The sequence below is a fragment of the Theobroma umbraticum genome, unplaced genomic scaffold (genome assembly GCF_002168275.2).
Source record: "Theobroma umbraticum cultivar Fairchild unplaced genomic scaffold, ASM216827v3 scaffold_44.0, whole genome shotgun sequence".
In the NCBI taxonomy this organism is placed as follows: domain Eukaryota; kingdom Viridiplantae; phylum Streptophyta; class Magnoliopsida; order Malvales; family Malvaceae; genus Theobroma; species Theobroma umbraticum.
Window position 1 is genome coordinate 5,056,513 of NW_018397255.1, and position 16,381 is coordinate 5,072,893.

Here is a 16,381-nt window from a genome sequence, read left to right on the forward strand (position 1 = left end):
CTTATTTTAATAAAATATTCTTTTCAAGTGGGTGGGGCAGGGGTCGGGTGAAGATGATAATTGGGCCGGAGAAGGCTCTAGTAACAGTCCAAGTCCTCATATTTTTCCTCTTGAGACTTGGGCCCAATGTAGTAATTCTAGAGTCAAAGTCAAGGAATTTGTTATTGATTTGGGATAAATACTAATTTTACCAACAAATTCATACTCAAATTTAATTTCTCATTTCTTCAAAAAATAAAATATATTTCCCACACCATTTAAGTTGGTTCAATTACATTTTTACCCAGAAAAAAGAATTGGCTCTTAAGATATTGTATCCAACTATTATTAAGAGTTAAAAAAAAGTCAAACTTACATGTAAAAACAAATAAAAGGTCAAAAAAGCTTTGCTTGAGAAAAAAAAAACCTTTTTTTGGCCGACTACTTAATATTAAAATTGAACAAGAATGATTTTATAATGTGGTCGGAAAAAAGAAAATAAAATTGGGCTTGTGCAAATGGGTCGTTCGTTAAATGGAAGGGATAGAGTCTCTCCAGTCTCCGTCATAAAGGGTGGGTTTTGCCTTAAATTAATAAATACCTCACCCGATCTAACCTACCATGATTTGGTTCAAATCAATTCAATTGTAGAGTGTTTTTCTTTATATTTTAGTACTTTGAAAATTTCTTTGTTAGTTTAATACAACATACAAAGTTTCAAAACCAGCTAATTTTGTCTATCCTCCCAATCAAGCCAATGAGATTTCCCCGTATCCAAATCCAACAAACTTAGATTTCCTTGTTTAATTAATTTCTTTTATAAATATATACTTTTTTCCAAGAGACTAAAATATCTTATTGGACTTTTCATTTCTCAATGTCTGCAAATGTCTTTGGACTTCGGACTTGGGAAGTAGAATCAGAAAGGTTAGGGCCTAGGGCACAGCTTGAACAAGTTGGACTAAGACCAGCCCAAACTCACCTAGTCCAATAATGTCATCCTTTTTCTTATTATCAATATTAAGCCAAGCCCACGTGGAAAATGATCTTGATTCGAAAATCAAGAGACCAAAACCACCGCTTGCCATGTATAATAACTCACCAAACACCGCTGATCAGCATCTCAATTGACTGTTACAAGTAAGCTTCTGGGTTCAACCCTAGCCTCCCGATCAATGTTATCGGAAGATTTCTTCTTGGCCGAGACAAACAGAGCAATTTTCTAGCCCATGTTCATTGCAAAAGACAGCTGCAATAATTGTTGCTTTGATCTTTTACTGGAACTCCAATGATTGAACTAATAACTGGTTCAAGTCATTATTATCCCCATCAAAATCATAGTTCCTTGTGATGTTTGAACCCCTATCGATATCCTACTTTGCGTGGAAGTTGCTTCCCACCCCAACAACACTCCATAAAAAATAAGAAGAAAAAAAAAAAAAAGTAGTCTTGCTAAGCCTAAGTCTGCATGGTCTTTCGGCCCTCGGCTTTTCCATCTGTTTAGATAAGCATTACGATATAAAAAAAGGGTTTCGTTTACCAACAATTTGTTGATAGTTTATTCGAGAAGTGAACTATAAAGGAGAAAAGAAAGTTAAACATGAGGAACCCAAAACCATTTAAAAAACAAACTATAAATTAAAACTTTACACCTAATGTGGATAAGTGGGATCTGTTTTTTCTCCATGGATTTGTACTTTACTTTGTGAAACCGTATCATGTTTGGTGACTGACAAGAAAGCTAGCTTTTTAGGTTACAATTTCGGCTGCAAAAGCTTATATAAAGGTTACGTCTGCGTCTCGAACAATACCACTTCATGAGTACTCCTCATCTTTCCAGTATTAAGTAAGAATAAGGTGAGTATGTAAGTGAAGAAATAAAATTATAGAATTTTTTTTATATGAAGAAAAATTTTATTGAATTTGTTTAAAATAACATTTTAGGTCATTGGACACCTAAAGAGTCTGCTAGTAATAAATAAAAAATATTTACAAAGAAAACATCATAAACTTGTGATTTTATGTTCAAATTATTATAATGAGTGACCGTTCAATCGGTACATTGATTAGTTTCACGATATATGTGAGATAAGTGACATTTCTATTTCTTGTTAAATAACTGTCTACTTGATTGTAATAACTGGATATTTGACTCTAAATTGTTTTTCTTGTTTTATATTTTTTGCACTGTTAGGAGCAAATCTGTTTTCACTTATACTTTCCTATAACATTTAGACCAACATATCTCCAATCCATGATAAATTGTTCAAAGTTTTGCAATTAGAGAGAAAGAAATACCAATCTTGTAGGTGAATCCTATCAACCACGCACCAAAACTATCTCTAACAAATCCACCTGCTGCCGCTAATCCCAGTTGCCCTTTAGCACTTCCATCTATAATTAATTTAACCAAGGATTTTATGGATTTCTTCCGGCTAATCAAAGACTCATGCTTTACCTTTTTCTGTTCACATTGAAAACCATCCCAAGCTTCTTACAAACTTCAATAATGTTTCACATTCAGGTTATTTAGATATATCTTTTTAAATGTTTTTAACATTTTATTTGTAAACTTAGTTTCAAATGTGTGTATTTTTTTTAAATCGATAAACAAAATTGAGTCATATAAAATAAAAAATTGAATTATAATCTTACTTTGAGTCACAAGCATAATTAAAGTTATAAAAAAATTAATTATCTGAAATTTTAGTTGAATAATTAGAATATTTTTTAACACATATATAGAAGCCCATTATTGGATTTTTTTAATTTATATAATAAAAAATAAAACTCACCTATCTCATGAATCATAATCTGAATTTTCAAAATTAGACCCGAAAAACTCATGTTCAAATTTTAATTTTCGTTCATTTAGGTGTTCCTTAGGAACTAATCATTGATCTAATAAAGCATATAGCCTTTTGTTTCTCCTTAAACCCTTTATTTTTGGGTGTACATAGGATTCATTTAAATTCCATACAATTCTTATGTCCAAAATTTTCTCTATAAAGATTATTTTGAACTAACATATGTGCCGCAATACATGTAGTAGTAATTTATTTATTGGTGTGTGTGACTATATATCGAGAGCAATGTGCATGGCATAGATATTTAAGTGCAATTAGACTTTGAATATTATTGTCAATCATCCAAAGGCTCATCGCTGGTTATTTTCAAAACCTTTTAGAACATGAAGAAGGATGTTACTTGTACTATACCTCAGTGAGTTTAGGGTTGAAAGAAATTAGTTGGGAGATACTGGTTTCCAATATTATTGTAATAGTAGATAGAAATGTCGTAATGTGATCATCATTCCACGAAGAGACTATTAATAAATTCCAAAATAATGCTGCATGACGTGAAGGATGATTGTAGGGGGTTGCAAAATCGAACATAAAAAAAAGCAAATGATAGATTAGCTTAGTGTATGGCCAACAGTAGCCATCAAACTCTCCTTTTCTTCTAATTGTATCCTAAACCACATCATTATTAATTCTAAAACACTTGTCCTAATTTTATTCGTATTATTTAAGCAAATGCATTCCTCTCTCTCCACCCGAGCATATGACTCGTTAGTGCATGATCCATTGTCTAAAGAATAGAATTCAAATTCTCTTTTTCTCAATTAAAAAAAAAAAAACGCATTCCACTTCTTTTTTGAAAATAGTATTAAAAAAACATCATTATAATTCAAAATTATTTAGTGTTTGGATGAAAAATTACCAATTGAATCAATTTTCTATTAATCATTTGACTTTCCATTTTCTGTTTCCTTTTCAAACAGTTAAATGAAGTTATTGGTTTTGATGTATAATTTTTTTCCACTTGGAGCAGCTGACACCTCATTTTCAACCAAAGGAATTTGTAATGGGAGTGTGATCAGTTGAGAATCTAAAAAATTTCTTTTATGATTGTTTTTTTTAATTTTATTTTTGGGGTGATTGAATCTTCGAAATTGTGACGCCAACACAACCCATTCTTAGTGGCAAGCCACTTTACATTGCACTTGAGAATAACACCACAAATAGGAAAAGGCAAGTGTTTGCGTGACGTATTCTTCTCTTTGTTCAAACAACTACACAGAGAATATGAAAAGGAAAATCACTAAGGAATCCGCCAACCATTAGAGGGCACCACCCAACCATCATTGCGACCTTTACACACATCATTGCCACCCACACCTAAATATACGTATACAATTATTTAAACTTATCCTCCTCCCTTCAACCATTTCAATCTTTTCTCCTCCTACTAGATCATCCATACTAGATAGATTATTTATTCTTTTAAATTTAGCCATTTTCATGCATGCTTGACCTATTGTTGCTCTTTCTAAATATTAATTGGTCCTTTAATATAAAGCTTTGGAAATGTCTCCCAAAAAGTTGCTAACCCCCAATCAATAAATACTATATATTATTGGAAAAAAGGAAGGGTGAGCGAAGAAACAATATTCAATTCTCTTGGAAGTTTTCCTTTTCTTTCTATATCAAGTGCAATTTTGAAGAATGATTTCAATCTAACTTTTTAAGTAAAACATATACACTTACTATTGAGTCAAAATATTCAAAAATGTTAATTAAAATGATTTTTTATTTATAAATTTTTAAATATTTCATGATCATATATATGAACCGACAATCATCATCACATCCCAATTGATATTAAATAATATTGTAATCACAGATGTTATAAAACTTTATATAATATGCGTTAGTTGTGTAGTTCAATGTCACCATGCATGTTAATTTGTGTGTATATGCATGGGATGGAAGAAGTTGTTGGAAAAGCTTTGTGCTAAACATATGAGAGCTGGCTGACTACTACTGTTTTTGTAGTGTTGCTAATTAGTGCATGTGGAATCATAGGTATCGTAGCTAATTAGAATGGCATTGAATGTCATTTCCAGAACTAATACCATGAAAAAATGGGAGCCGAATTGTCCTAACAATGGAGGCAACAAATTAAAGCAACTGGGGTTGGGGGACCTTTGATATTTTGTTATAAGTCAAGACTCAAGAGATAGGTAGATATGGATGAAAGCAAAAGTGAGCTCAAAATTCTCACGAAGCTTCTATTCTAATGTATAAATGAAGTGGGTTTACTATAAATTAATGCCCTAAGGCAACTTGCACATTTAACAAACTTGCTTATCAAAATGGTATAGATTCGGATTTTGTCTATACCCTACTGCCTAACTTAAAGTAATTCATCTTTAATGTCTCATTCTTCCATTTTTCCAAATTAAATGGAATGATTTGTTTTTTGATACATGTGATTTTATAAAATAATTTTCTCAATTTTAAATTTTAATTATCTGTATATCATGATATAGTCTTGAATAGTGATATTTTTGAATAATATTAATCATATGTATGTTTAAGTTGACGGATTTTTTCTCCTCAATTTATAACAACAGTGTTTTTTTAACGGGAAGATTTGATCCTTAAATTTTAAAACGTTTAATAATTTTGACTTGAACTAATAAAGAGACTATTAATTAGTTTGTTTTCTAATTAGAGTTTTGATATCTTAAAAAATTTAAGCATTTTGATATGAAGAAAAGCATGCGCAGGAGGATAACTAAACATCCAATTATAACTGGTTTTGTCTTCTAAAATCAACCCAACAACAAACTTGATCTGATTAAAGAAGAAAACATATAGAAAGAGAAAAAGGGGATAAAGGAGTATCACAATAAATAAAACTATTTAAGGGACAAGTTGGATGTGTTGAGATCAGCTTTGTCCCCTGTAATAAGTGAAGAGGCAATGAGAAGAAGGGTCATGATTAGGTTAGATCACTAAACTTTCAATTAAATCAAGAAAAAAACATACATACATATATATATATATATATATATATATATATACATATAAAATTTTGTCCATAACTAGCAAACTTGGCTTACGGATTGGGATTAGTCTCCACTAAGGGATTTGTTCTTTCTAATTCTTTATTATTTAATAAAGGTTTTGGATACGGGATACCTAATATTTAACTCAAGGGGTACGGATAGTGGCTTAAACAAACTATTGCCCACTATTGTCATCTGGTGAAGTGTGTTACTGTTATTATTGGCAACACCACTGTTTTTATAACAAATCCAACATCAAGATTGTCTGTAAACCATATACTTTTCTATGTAAATAAATAGTACCTTATTCTATAATTTTAAATTGATTTTTTGCATGCATTTTTTTTTATTTTACAACATATTATTATTTTAAACACCATTGCACTAAATAGAGTTAAAGATTGAATTATTTACACTCGAAACCCTCTTGGGTTTTTTTTTTTTCCATGCAATACTATATGCTTGAGCAATGGTCATGGTCAAAAGTATAGCTTATTTATTGCTTTATCCCCATAGTACATAATTGCTTAAAAATATCTTATTTTTATCATTCTACAAAAAATATTGTGTTAATCAATAAGTTGATAGCGAGAAGAAAAGAAAGGACATTGCTTTTTGAATTAAAATTTTTGTCTATTCTAAACAATTAACTTTTTGTACTAATTCTAGGCCTTTAATTTGATTAGAAATGGACAACATTCAGATCTCAATTCCTGTTCATGTCAAAATGTTATCGACTTTCTCAATGTGACATAACATCAAAAACGGTACATGATGATATATAAAACTCCTTTATAGTACAAAGCAAAAGGAGAAATTCAGAATCTTAGAAAAGTTGAGACTTGACACAAATCAAACCAGAAAGAAGATTTAAAGAAGAACCCAATGCTTTTATAAGTCAAGGTATATATGGTAACTGGAAAGATTTTTTTTTTCCCCGATTCAGAACCTTTAATTTTTTAAAAATTTCAATTCACCCCTTATAGAATCTCCGTGTTTCAAATAAACCCCAAAACGGTAGTAAATCCTCAGTGTTCTCTTTTGCTCCTTTTCACGAACTCAAAAAGTCAAAAGTGTCGAAAGTAACCCCAATCCTATGGCCGTTACCAGGCCACTACCATAAGAATAAAAACAAAAAGTTCAAGAGCCATAAACTCCACGCGCTTGAAATGGCGGGTTAGCCGCGCGTCGACTCATTCTCCCGCGGAACGCATTGGCCGTTCGTCTTCTCCTCTCCCCTCCCAAGTTCTTAAACAGCGCTTGAGTTCACGCTCCCCTTGCATCAACTTCCTCAAAGACAAAATTTTCCGCCGGAAAGATGACGTGAGGTAGCACGCAAGAAGGGTGTGCGTAGGTTAAGGAGGGAAAACTGCGTAGGATAAGAATCCACCTGGTGCGCATATTAGATGTAGTGGAAAGAAATGAATATACAAATAGTTTTTTTTTGGATTTAAAAAAAAATTTGAAAATTTGTTAATGGTAAAGCTGTTGACTCACTGTAGATCACGATAACTCAAAGACAAATACAAGTAATAATTAAAAATTAAAAGATTATACGAAAGAATACAAAATAGTAGCAGATCAAATTGTAGTGATAAGTAAAAAATTTATAAAAATGAAATAAAAAAATGGGGAACAGTTTGAAGGGGGGTTTTAAGGTGTGACGTTCCAAGTAGGATCGTTGTTGGGAATGATGGGACTGAGGGGTTTGGGAGAGAAGAAGGAGGCATTGCTTGTTGGATTTCAACTGGGTTTTTTTGCTGCTTCTGCTTTTTGCTGTTTTGGGACGCTCAAATTTTAGCGGGAAACTTGTTCTAACGGACCCTTTAAACGAAAGGTTGGTTCTTTTTTCTATTTTGAATTTTTTTTGGTGGGTATTTGGTTGCCCGAAAGCAAGGGAAACCAATAGAAAACATACTCAAATAACTTAACTTTGAAGCTGGTTAAGTTGTTAAACACGAAGGATTTTTTCTTCTTTTTCAAATATTGTTGTTCTTTGAATTCAAAGTTGTTTTGGTAATTTGAGTTTGGAAACTTTTGTTTTTGGAGTTAAGAAAATGGATTTTCTGGTGAAACAAGATATCGGGTTGGTTGTCTGTTTTCCTCCTTGTGGCAGTATTTTGTTTTTGGTCTAATTTGATTGGTTCTGGGTTTAGCATTAAATTCTTATTTATACATCTTTTGCTCTTGTTTCTCTATCTTGGATGAAATGCTTTTGGTCTTTTTTCTTTTCTTTTCTTTGAACTGTTTTGAATTTGACTCAGACGTGAAAACAGATGGAATAGATACTGATTAGGATTACAATGTTTTCTTTCATATTGGATTTAGGGAGTTTGATTGTTTTCTGTTTATTTGATACTATCGAAAGTCTCAAGTAGATGTTTTCAAATCCTCTTTATCCAGATTCATAGGCATAGCTCTTTTTCTAGTATTATTACTATTTTCGGTTTTAAATCTTCTTCTCTGTTCAGTTGACCAGTGGCGATTTGAGGAGGACCTTTAATTGTTTCAGTGAAATCCATTCTAATTCTGACCTGAAGAAACTGTTTTTCTGCAAGTTTTGTTGAATGGTTTGTGCATATTAGGAAAGGTCCTATGGAAGAATATCTTGGTAGTTTTGATGGTAATGAAGAATTTTGGGAGTACAAATAGGTCCACCATGAACACATGAGACAAGTGAATAGTGAGCTCCAATAATGGCAAGAGTTGACAGCTTAAGACTGAGCTGGATAGAGGAGGATGATATGAAAAGTAGGATGTCATGATTGGTGTTCAATCTTTTCTAAACACTTGGATCAAATTCAAGTTCATTTTGTTTTGTTAATTGCCCTTCAGTGGAATCATCAACAATATGGGCTCTTGAAGTTAAAAAAATGTCACTGTTGTTCCTTCCGTCACTGTTCACAGTAATATGTGACTGTGCACTTCATTCACTGAATGTTGCTGATGCCAATGCCTCCATATATTTGTCTTCCTTAATTGCTAAGCTTCTATAATGTGCGTATGAAACAGGCTAACTGCAGTTTCATGGTATTAAGTATCTTAAAAGGTTATAATGAAGTTACTTTCCACCAACAAGTAGTGACAAAACTGAATTGGACTAGAGAGGGAATGTAAACTTTAGCTTTAGAATAGCAAAAGTAAGTCAAAGGGGGAAAGAGAAAGAAGAATAGACAAACCAGTATATATGGATGCACTATAGGCAGACAGGGAATGGTTATAAGGTAATAGAATTAGTTGCTTGCAGAAGTACCGGGATCGTGATTGTTGAGGCTTTTATAGGAGCTTGTAAATGATTCTTTTGAAGCTGAAACTGAAAGATCAAAATTTAGAATTAATACAATTCTTTTCTTTCTACTTTTGGGTATCTTTTACTTCCTTCTCATTGGTTCTGACAGTTAGAGCTATATATTTCTGGTTTACTCTTGCATTTGTTTTCCTCAAATACTAGCCAATAAAAATTTTTAATTCTGTGCTTGTTTGTGCCATGATAGTGATAAGGAATTTACTGTTATTATTTTCTTTCTATGATGCTTCTTCGATTCTTCAACATACTTCCATCGGGCATCCTAGAGTTCACGTGCCAAGTCCTTCATCCCGAATACTCATTCTATATTCTAGAGTTTGCGTGTGAAGTCCTTCATCCCGAATATATCTGTACCATAATGGGGCTATGTTTATCAAGCTTTGTTTGTAATTGTAATCTTCAAAATTGACCCTCTCTGTCTTTCTCTCCCTATTTTTGGTTCAGAGATCAAGTGTTTTGTTTTTAATCAAAGCTGACAATATGCATCGACTTTAGCAGTAGAAGTATGTCTAATTTTTCGAGTAAATAATTGGAGGGAAACTTTTCTTTGATGGAAGCCTTGATCCTTTTTATTTCTCTAATAAAACCAATAAAAATGGTTACTCGTGATTTAAATCGTAAAAAAAAAAATTTCATTTATTTTGCATGGGATTTGAATTGGAAACGTGCCTTTTTGTGCATAAGTAAATATGGATTATTTTAGGGGAAAGAAATGCCCATGATCTCTCCTGGAATTCCTTTGTTTTGCTTTCTCACATAGCTAACTGGTTGTAGTGATCTAGTCATCAGCATGATGTTTAGGATTTAAAAGACATGACCAATTAATACTCACTTTGAATGTGGCTTTTCTTGCTTAGTTTATGTACTTAAAATTTATTTTCTTTAGTTTGGTCTGGTACAACATGCACTGAACCACATCACATATAGAAGTCCGTTATTTTCATTACTAGATTGTGTCTGCCACATGCTTTCTGTACTTTAGCCTTCCATATTAGCATAAACATCTTGAGTTACTGGTGGGGTGATTCTCAATTTAGAATGTCAGTTATCTGATTGGAGTGGTCTCATAATAACCTAAGAATTTGCCTGACAAAGAAAATATAAAATTTTCCATATATTCCATTAGTTTGTGCTGCATCTTTGTGAATTTTAGTATTTTGGAGTTTGTCAATTAAATTTATAATCATATTCTCTGTTGCTTGTCACTTGTTTGCTATTACAACTGTCCATCTCACTCTTAGAGCAAAGCTTATATGTGTCCATGTCTTGTTTCCTCCCAGACTCTAAAGCTTTCAAATGCCTCCCATATCAGTTTAATTATGCAAAATCTGCCTCCATCGTCATTTCAAGAATCATGAACTCTCCATCAACCCAGTTTGTACCTTCAAGAAGGATGGGTATCTATGAGCCTATCCACCAGATTGGCATGTGGGGAGAAAACTTTAAGAGTAATGGCAATCCAAATACATCTGCATCAGTAATTGTTGAAGTGGATAATAAGCTAGAGAATGAGGTGCAAAATGTGGAGATATTATTTTTTGTTTGGTAGTTAAACCACGTTTATCTGATTTTGGAGATAAGTAACCTTTGTTTTTTGAATTTTCCAGTCTGAGACTGCTTCACATGAAATGCTAGCTCCTTCTAACAAGTATGATCAAGAAGCAACTAAACCTATTGATAAGGTAAGTGTGAATTGGACATGATGCTGATTGTTTATTTCTTTTCTCATTTTTAATGGATATAAGTGTTTTTCTGGACCACTCTGTATGATATCAGATAGATTGTATATATTGGTTTGTTGAAAGATTCTCCTGTGGATTTTGAAAAATGGTACTACTTTGAGTTCTAGAGTTCTAGGATCCATTCCTGCTTCCCTGATTATCTCCTGGCTCATGCAGATTTTCAGCCATCCTTTGCACATTATCATTGCACATTCTTTATCTTGCAAACAAATAAGCACTTGTTTTGCCATCTTAGATTTGTATTATAGTTTTCTCCTTTTTCTTCCCTCTGAATCATGTTTGGTGCATGCTCACTTGTGTTTCCTGAAAGAGAAGTAGCTCCCATTGTTTACAATTCTTGTAGTTCTGAACTGCACACACTCAATGTGTGGAAGCTTTTAATCCTTTTAAGATGAGTCTTGAAAATGCAATTAAGGTGTTTTTCCATTAGTTCATGGTAAAGTCGTTGTTATCAGATGTTTTGTAACTTTCTAATGTTAGCATGAAGATATTTTTATTTTCCACTGGCTAATGAGGCCCTCCTATTTTGTTGATTTTGAGGCTTGTATGCAACTGTGTGTAGCTGAATGATGATCCAATTCTTCATGATTAACATGCATATTATCCGAACAATCTAATTTAAATGGAAATAATATGTGCACCTCAAAGCAGATCAATTTCATTAGCTGCTAAATTCATAGAATACGTGTCATATTAATTATTCTAAGTTTGTTGATGATCTGTTTGCCTTAAATAGGGGTCTCATCTGTTTGTGCGTTATACCTTTAATATCTACAGATACAAAGACGTCTTGCACAAAACCGTGAGGCTGCTCGTAAAAGTCGTTTGCGGAAAAAGGTAAGATGGATATGGATGTGGACTGAAACAGATGACCAGTAGGCCACAGGTCAGTTGTACTAACTTTATGTGTCATTGCCTTTCAGGCATATGTTCAACAGTTAGAAAATAGTCGTTTAAAGTTGATTCAATTGGAGCAAGAGCTTGAACGGGCAAGGCAACAGGTTTGGAGAAGATTGTTGTTATATCTTTTTTTTTTTCTATTTTGTGTCATTTTAAAATGTCTAAAGCTACTTAAGTAATAAACCTTCACTGCAGGGTCTTTACGTGGGAGGTGGATTAGAAGGTAGTCATCTTGGATTCTCTGGAGCAGTAAACTCAGGTTTGTTTGTCAAAATACTGGCAGTTATTGTTATTTCTTTTGAAATCGTTGCTTCAAATATTGCTTTGTCTTGTTAAAATTCTATAAGATTTTTTAGTTGTTTCAGTATCTGACATTTCAAAATGAATTAATGCATGTACTTTGAGACTTACAATTCATTTCTCATTCCTATTTTTATGTGTTTAGATTGATGTTGCACCTTCAGATTAGGTGTTAACCTTTCTGAAACAAGCTTGAATTTAGTAATAAAGAACTCTCTCATCCTGGCTCCTTAATACTTTTTTTTTTTTTTGAAATTATTGGAACACATTTTCAACACAAAGAATTATGCCCAAGTTGAAATCCTATAGTGCTAGTATTGTCCTGTGATATCCTCGTATTAGATACTTCTTATTTTCTATCTATTCTTTGTATTCGTGTCCCTCTAACAATTATATATTCCTAATGTGCTAAGTTTTCTATGAGCACCTCAAAGTATTACACCTCCTGGACCCTAGTGAAACCTATAAAATATGCTTTAAAAGAAACCAACATGAGCTGGCCATTTCTTGTCTTTTGAAAAAATCTATTTCAACTTTTCTTGAATTGTGGCTGACTTTATTTCATCATGTAAAACATCTCAACAGATAACACTTTGTTTATCCGAAGATGCAAGTTTTCCTAGAGAAGTTATGTATTGTATGTAAAGGACCCTAACTTCTTTTAGTGGTTAGTTTTGCACCTCTGGAGAGAATCTGCTTAAACTTTTGTCTTGTCATATTTCTTAAACCCACTTTCACTTTTGTTATATTGTGGCTGTCTTTATCTCTTCATGAGTGAGTAGTTTTTTTTCACAGGCGTCGATTTCAAACCTTACAACAAAAACTGTTTCAACTTTTCTCAGCTCATCTCATCTCTGGAGTGAACTGGGTTGTATAGGATCTACCTGTCTTTTGCAACCTCCTTTGACATGTAGTTGAAGATTATACAGCTTATTGCATAAATAAGCTATCAGAAACTACATTTTTTTGATCAAAACTAAGCTACATTTTAGTGCGCTATAATGGCATTTTAAATTCAGTTGAAATTGACAGTTGGTGTGTAATTGTCAGACGACCTTGAAAATTTTTGGTGTGGTATAAAGCTTCATTTACCACACTATGGCGTGTTAAATTTGATCTTTCTGCAATAATTCCCTGCAGTGCCTTTTTCTTCTCATTACAAGTAAAGTTTTATTATTTAATGTTTCCAATGATTAGCCAATTTGAGGATTCTGCAGGGATTGCTGCATTTGAGATGGAATATGGACATTGGATGGAAGAACAAAACAGACAAATATGTGAACTGAGGACTGCTTTGAACGCCCATATAAGTGATGTAGAGCTTCGCATACTTGTGGAAAGTGGCATGAGCCACTATTTTGAACTTTTCCGCATGAAATCAACAGCTTCAAAGGCTGATGTTTTTTATGTGATGTCTGGTATGTGGAAAACATCAGCTGAGCGCTTTTTCTCATGGATTGGAGGATTTCGCCCTTCAGAACTTCTTAAGGTGATGCATATTTGTTCAATAACTGTAGACCATGCATTCCATTTTTTCATATAGGTCTTTTGAGGGGAGCTTATTGCAGAGGATCTAACCGCAAATTTTTTCTGCTGGCTGGCATTGCTGAAATTTTAAATGAACGACTATTTTGTTTTGACTTGTCTATAGATTGATTTATTCTCAAATAATGTCTATAAATGGATGCTTACATCATGTCTAACTTTAGGATTTTTTTCTCTTTCTTTTTAAAATAGATTTAAAGTTTTCTTTGATTATTTTTAGGTCTTAGAAGTTGTGGCAAAAATACTTGCTAAACAATCTATTCTCTCTGTTTGTTTTACTTTTTCTGCAGTTAATAGGTTTTTCTATCTTGTCTTTATCAATATAGAGCACTTCCTCTCTCCTTAATTGTTGGTATATTATAGAATTGCAATTTTATCTATCACTTACAAGGTGTTTAACATTGCTGTTAATATGACTCATCAAGGGGATATTGTGTTCTTCTGAATGCTTTTCTGTTGATCCAGAAAGATCTCTTCATGTTCTCTTGCAATCAATATTTCAGTTATTCTAAAAGAGGTTGCTGGGTTCCTATTAGAACAACACCCCCCCCTCCCCCGATGCATACATAATGCATATTGTACAATGATTTTCTATGCTCTGAACATGGCCAATGGTAACCCTAATCTGGGTTCTGTTTGGTCATTCCATCCACATGATTATAGCATCATTGAGCATATTGGTTAATCAATAATTGTTTAACAAAGTAGCTCTGTACTTCCATGCGCTTGAAAAGACATGATTTTTATTTTTCATTGGAATTCTGGTTCAAGTTCTATTGCTAAATGTAGAATGGTATTTATTTGTGATTATATGTTGATGACAGGTGCTCGTGACTCAGCTAGACCCCTTGACAGAACAGCAATTTTTGGAAGTTTGTAACCTGAAACAATCATGTCAGCAGGCTGAAGATGCCCTTTCACAAGGTATGGAGAAACTCCAGGAAACTGTGTCTGCGACTGTAGCAGCTGGTCAACTGGGTGAAGGTAGTTACATTCCTCAGGTGGCTACTGCAATGGAGAAGTTAGAAGCTCTAGTCAGCTTTGTGAACCAGGTAATCGTTTCATCTTCCCATGGTGCCATACTTGGGTTTATTCCAATAACTTTTCTCAAATCAGTTTTTCCTCTGGGTTTTCTTTTTCTTTTCATAGTCGATCTGTTTTACCCATCAATTGGTCTTTATCCATCCGTTTGAACTGAAATTATAATTTTTAATCATCTTTTTTTCCTTTTGCATTTCAAAATGATATCTAACAATATATGCCACTCCCATTATGACGGCTATTATTGGTTTCATGATACCCTTGGAATTTTCAAATTATCTTATTCCAGAAAACCTAGGGTCCCGGAAGTGAAGGTCCCAAGCTGTGCAAGTCTTGTTCTGTCAATGGATTTATTGTTGTGAACTAGGTTGCTAACAACCATTTCAGTTCAATTTAGTGAAGGTAGTTGGAGTCACAAAGTATGAGCACAGCATGGTCCTATTTACTAAAATTGAGTTTAGGAGAATTTTTTGTACTAGAATCTAGGTAATAAAATTTATATTAATGTTTTAGAGGCAAAAGAAAAAGGCATCTTAGCGACATTTTCAAGTTTCAGCATGTTTGATATTTTTCTATATGCAGGCTGACCATCTTCGGCAGGAAACGCTGCAGCAGATGTCTCGCATCCTAACAACCCGCCAGGCAGCTCGAGGCTTACTTGCTTTGGGAGAATACTTCCAACGTCTTCGAGCTTTGAGTACACTATGGGCTACCCGTCCTCGTGAGCCTGCCTAGCCTTTCAATGCAAGAGCATGCATGATGGTAGATGATCACTACAAGAACCGCATTCCTGCATACAGAGGTGCCTCTTGGTGGATGTGATTATAAACATAATTAGCATCAATTTAAGCTGCCAACATTTTTCATGCAGCTTTCAGAAAGAACTGAGATTCTGAGATTTTGTACATATGAGTAGTTATTTTACCTAGGGGAAGTTTGTGGTTAAATCAATTTTCAATGCCGTGTTGTACATTATATATACTCTTGAAAGGATATATATAGGTTCTACATTTGAGTTATATACCAGTTGGAACTTTGATGTATACTTCTCTAGGGTGTTCTTTCTGTATCTTGAACATGGCCGATACATAATTGTGAAAAGTTGCTCATGTATTGGAATATTCAGAATATGTTTAATAAAGCTTCACTTAATATGAATTCTGCAGTTCATAAAATACTTCCAATCTGGAAAGCAAACAACTTTGTTTTTGATGTAGTGCTTGTTTGCAAGTTTGAAACAGATTCAGAAATTAATTTGTTAGACCACAAAAGCTGTAATTGGGTGTATCATTTGTGTTTTTAATCAGATGTTATGTTAATCTTTCACTATGGTTAGCTGTGATATATATCAATTGGAGAGCAATTTCTTGCTAGTTTATAGCAGATATATTGGGTGTGTTGATTTATAAGTAATTGTTTGCCTGTAAAATATATTTGAGTAGACTCACATCTTCTTGTTCATGTTACTCAAAGATACCAAGTGTTTCCAAATGGATCAAAAGAGGGAATTGTAGTTGCGAATGTGGGCAAGCAAACAGCAGAAAAAGAAAAAAAAAACAAAAAGGAAAAATTCTACATAACTAGAGATTTTTAGTGTCAAATGTAAGCATTTGAAAAATTTTGTGAAGTCCACTAGTCTCCCAAATGGTCAAATTTTGTTAATGTTGACCTCTTTCATTTTTCTTTCCCCCAAATGTCTTTGTTTTTTGT

General features: G+C 33.3%; 1 protein-coding gene across 4 annotated transcripts; it reads left to right on the top strand.

The window, feature by feature from the left end:
- Positions 1-6,993: 6,993 nt before the first annotated feature.
- Positions 6,994-16,362, top strand: TGA1 (bZIP transcription factor family protein). 4 transcript variants are annotated; one of them, XM_021419560.2, is made up of 9 exons: positions 6,994-7,673; positions 10,456-10,656; positions 10,751-10,825; positions 11,663-11,722; positions 11,809-11,886; positions 11,981-12,044; positions 13,303-13,574; positions 14,455-14,682; positions 15,254-16,362. In XM_021419560.2, the coding sequence occupies exons 2-9, from the start codon at positions 10,498-10,500 to the stop codon at positions 15,404-15,406; spliced, it is 1,089 nt and encodes a 362-aa protein (XP_021275235.1). In that variant the 5' UTR covers positions 6,994-7,673; positions 10,456-10,497; the 3' UTR covers positions 15,407-16,362. The 4 variants fall into 4 exon arrangements, with proteins under 4 accessions (XP_021275235.1, XP_021275233.1, XP_021275234.1 ...); XM_021419558.2 differs by having other exon boundaries at positions 6,996-7,673; positions 10,424-10,656; XM_021419559.2 differs by lacking the exon at positions 6,994-7,673 and adding an exon at positions 9,042-9,200 and having other exon boundaries at positions 10,424-10,656.
- The last annotated feature ends 19 nt before the right edge of the window (positions 16,363-16,381 follow it).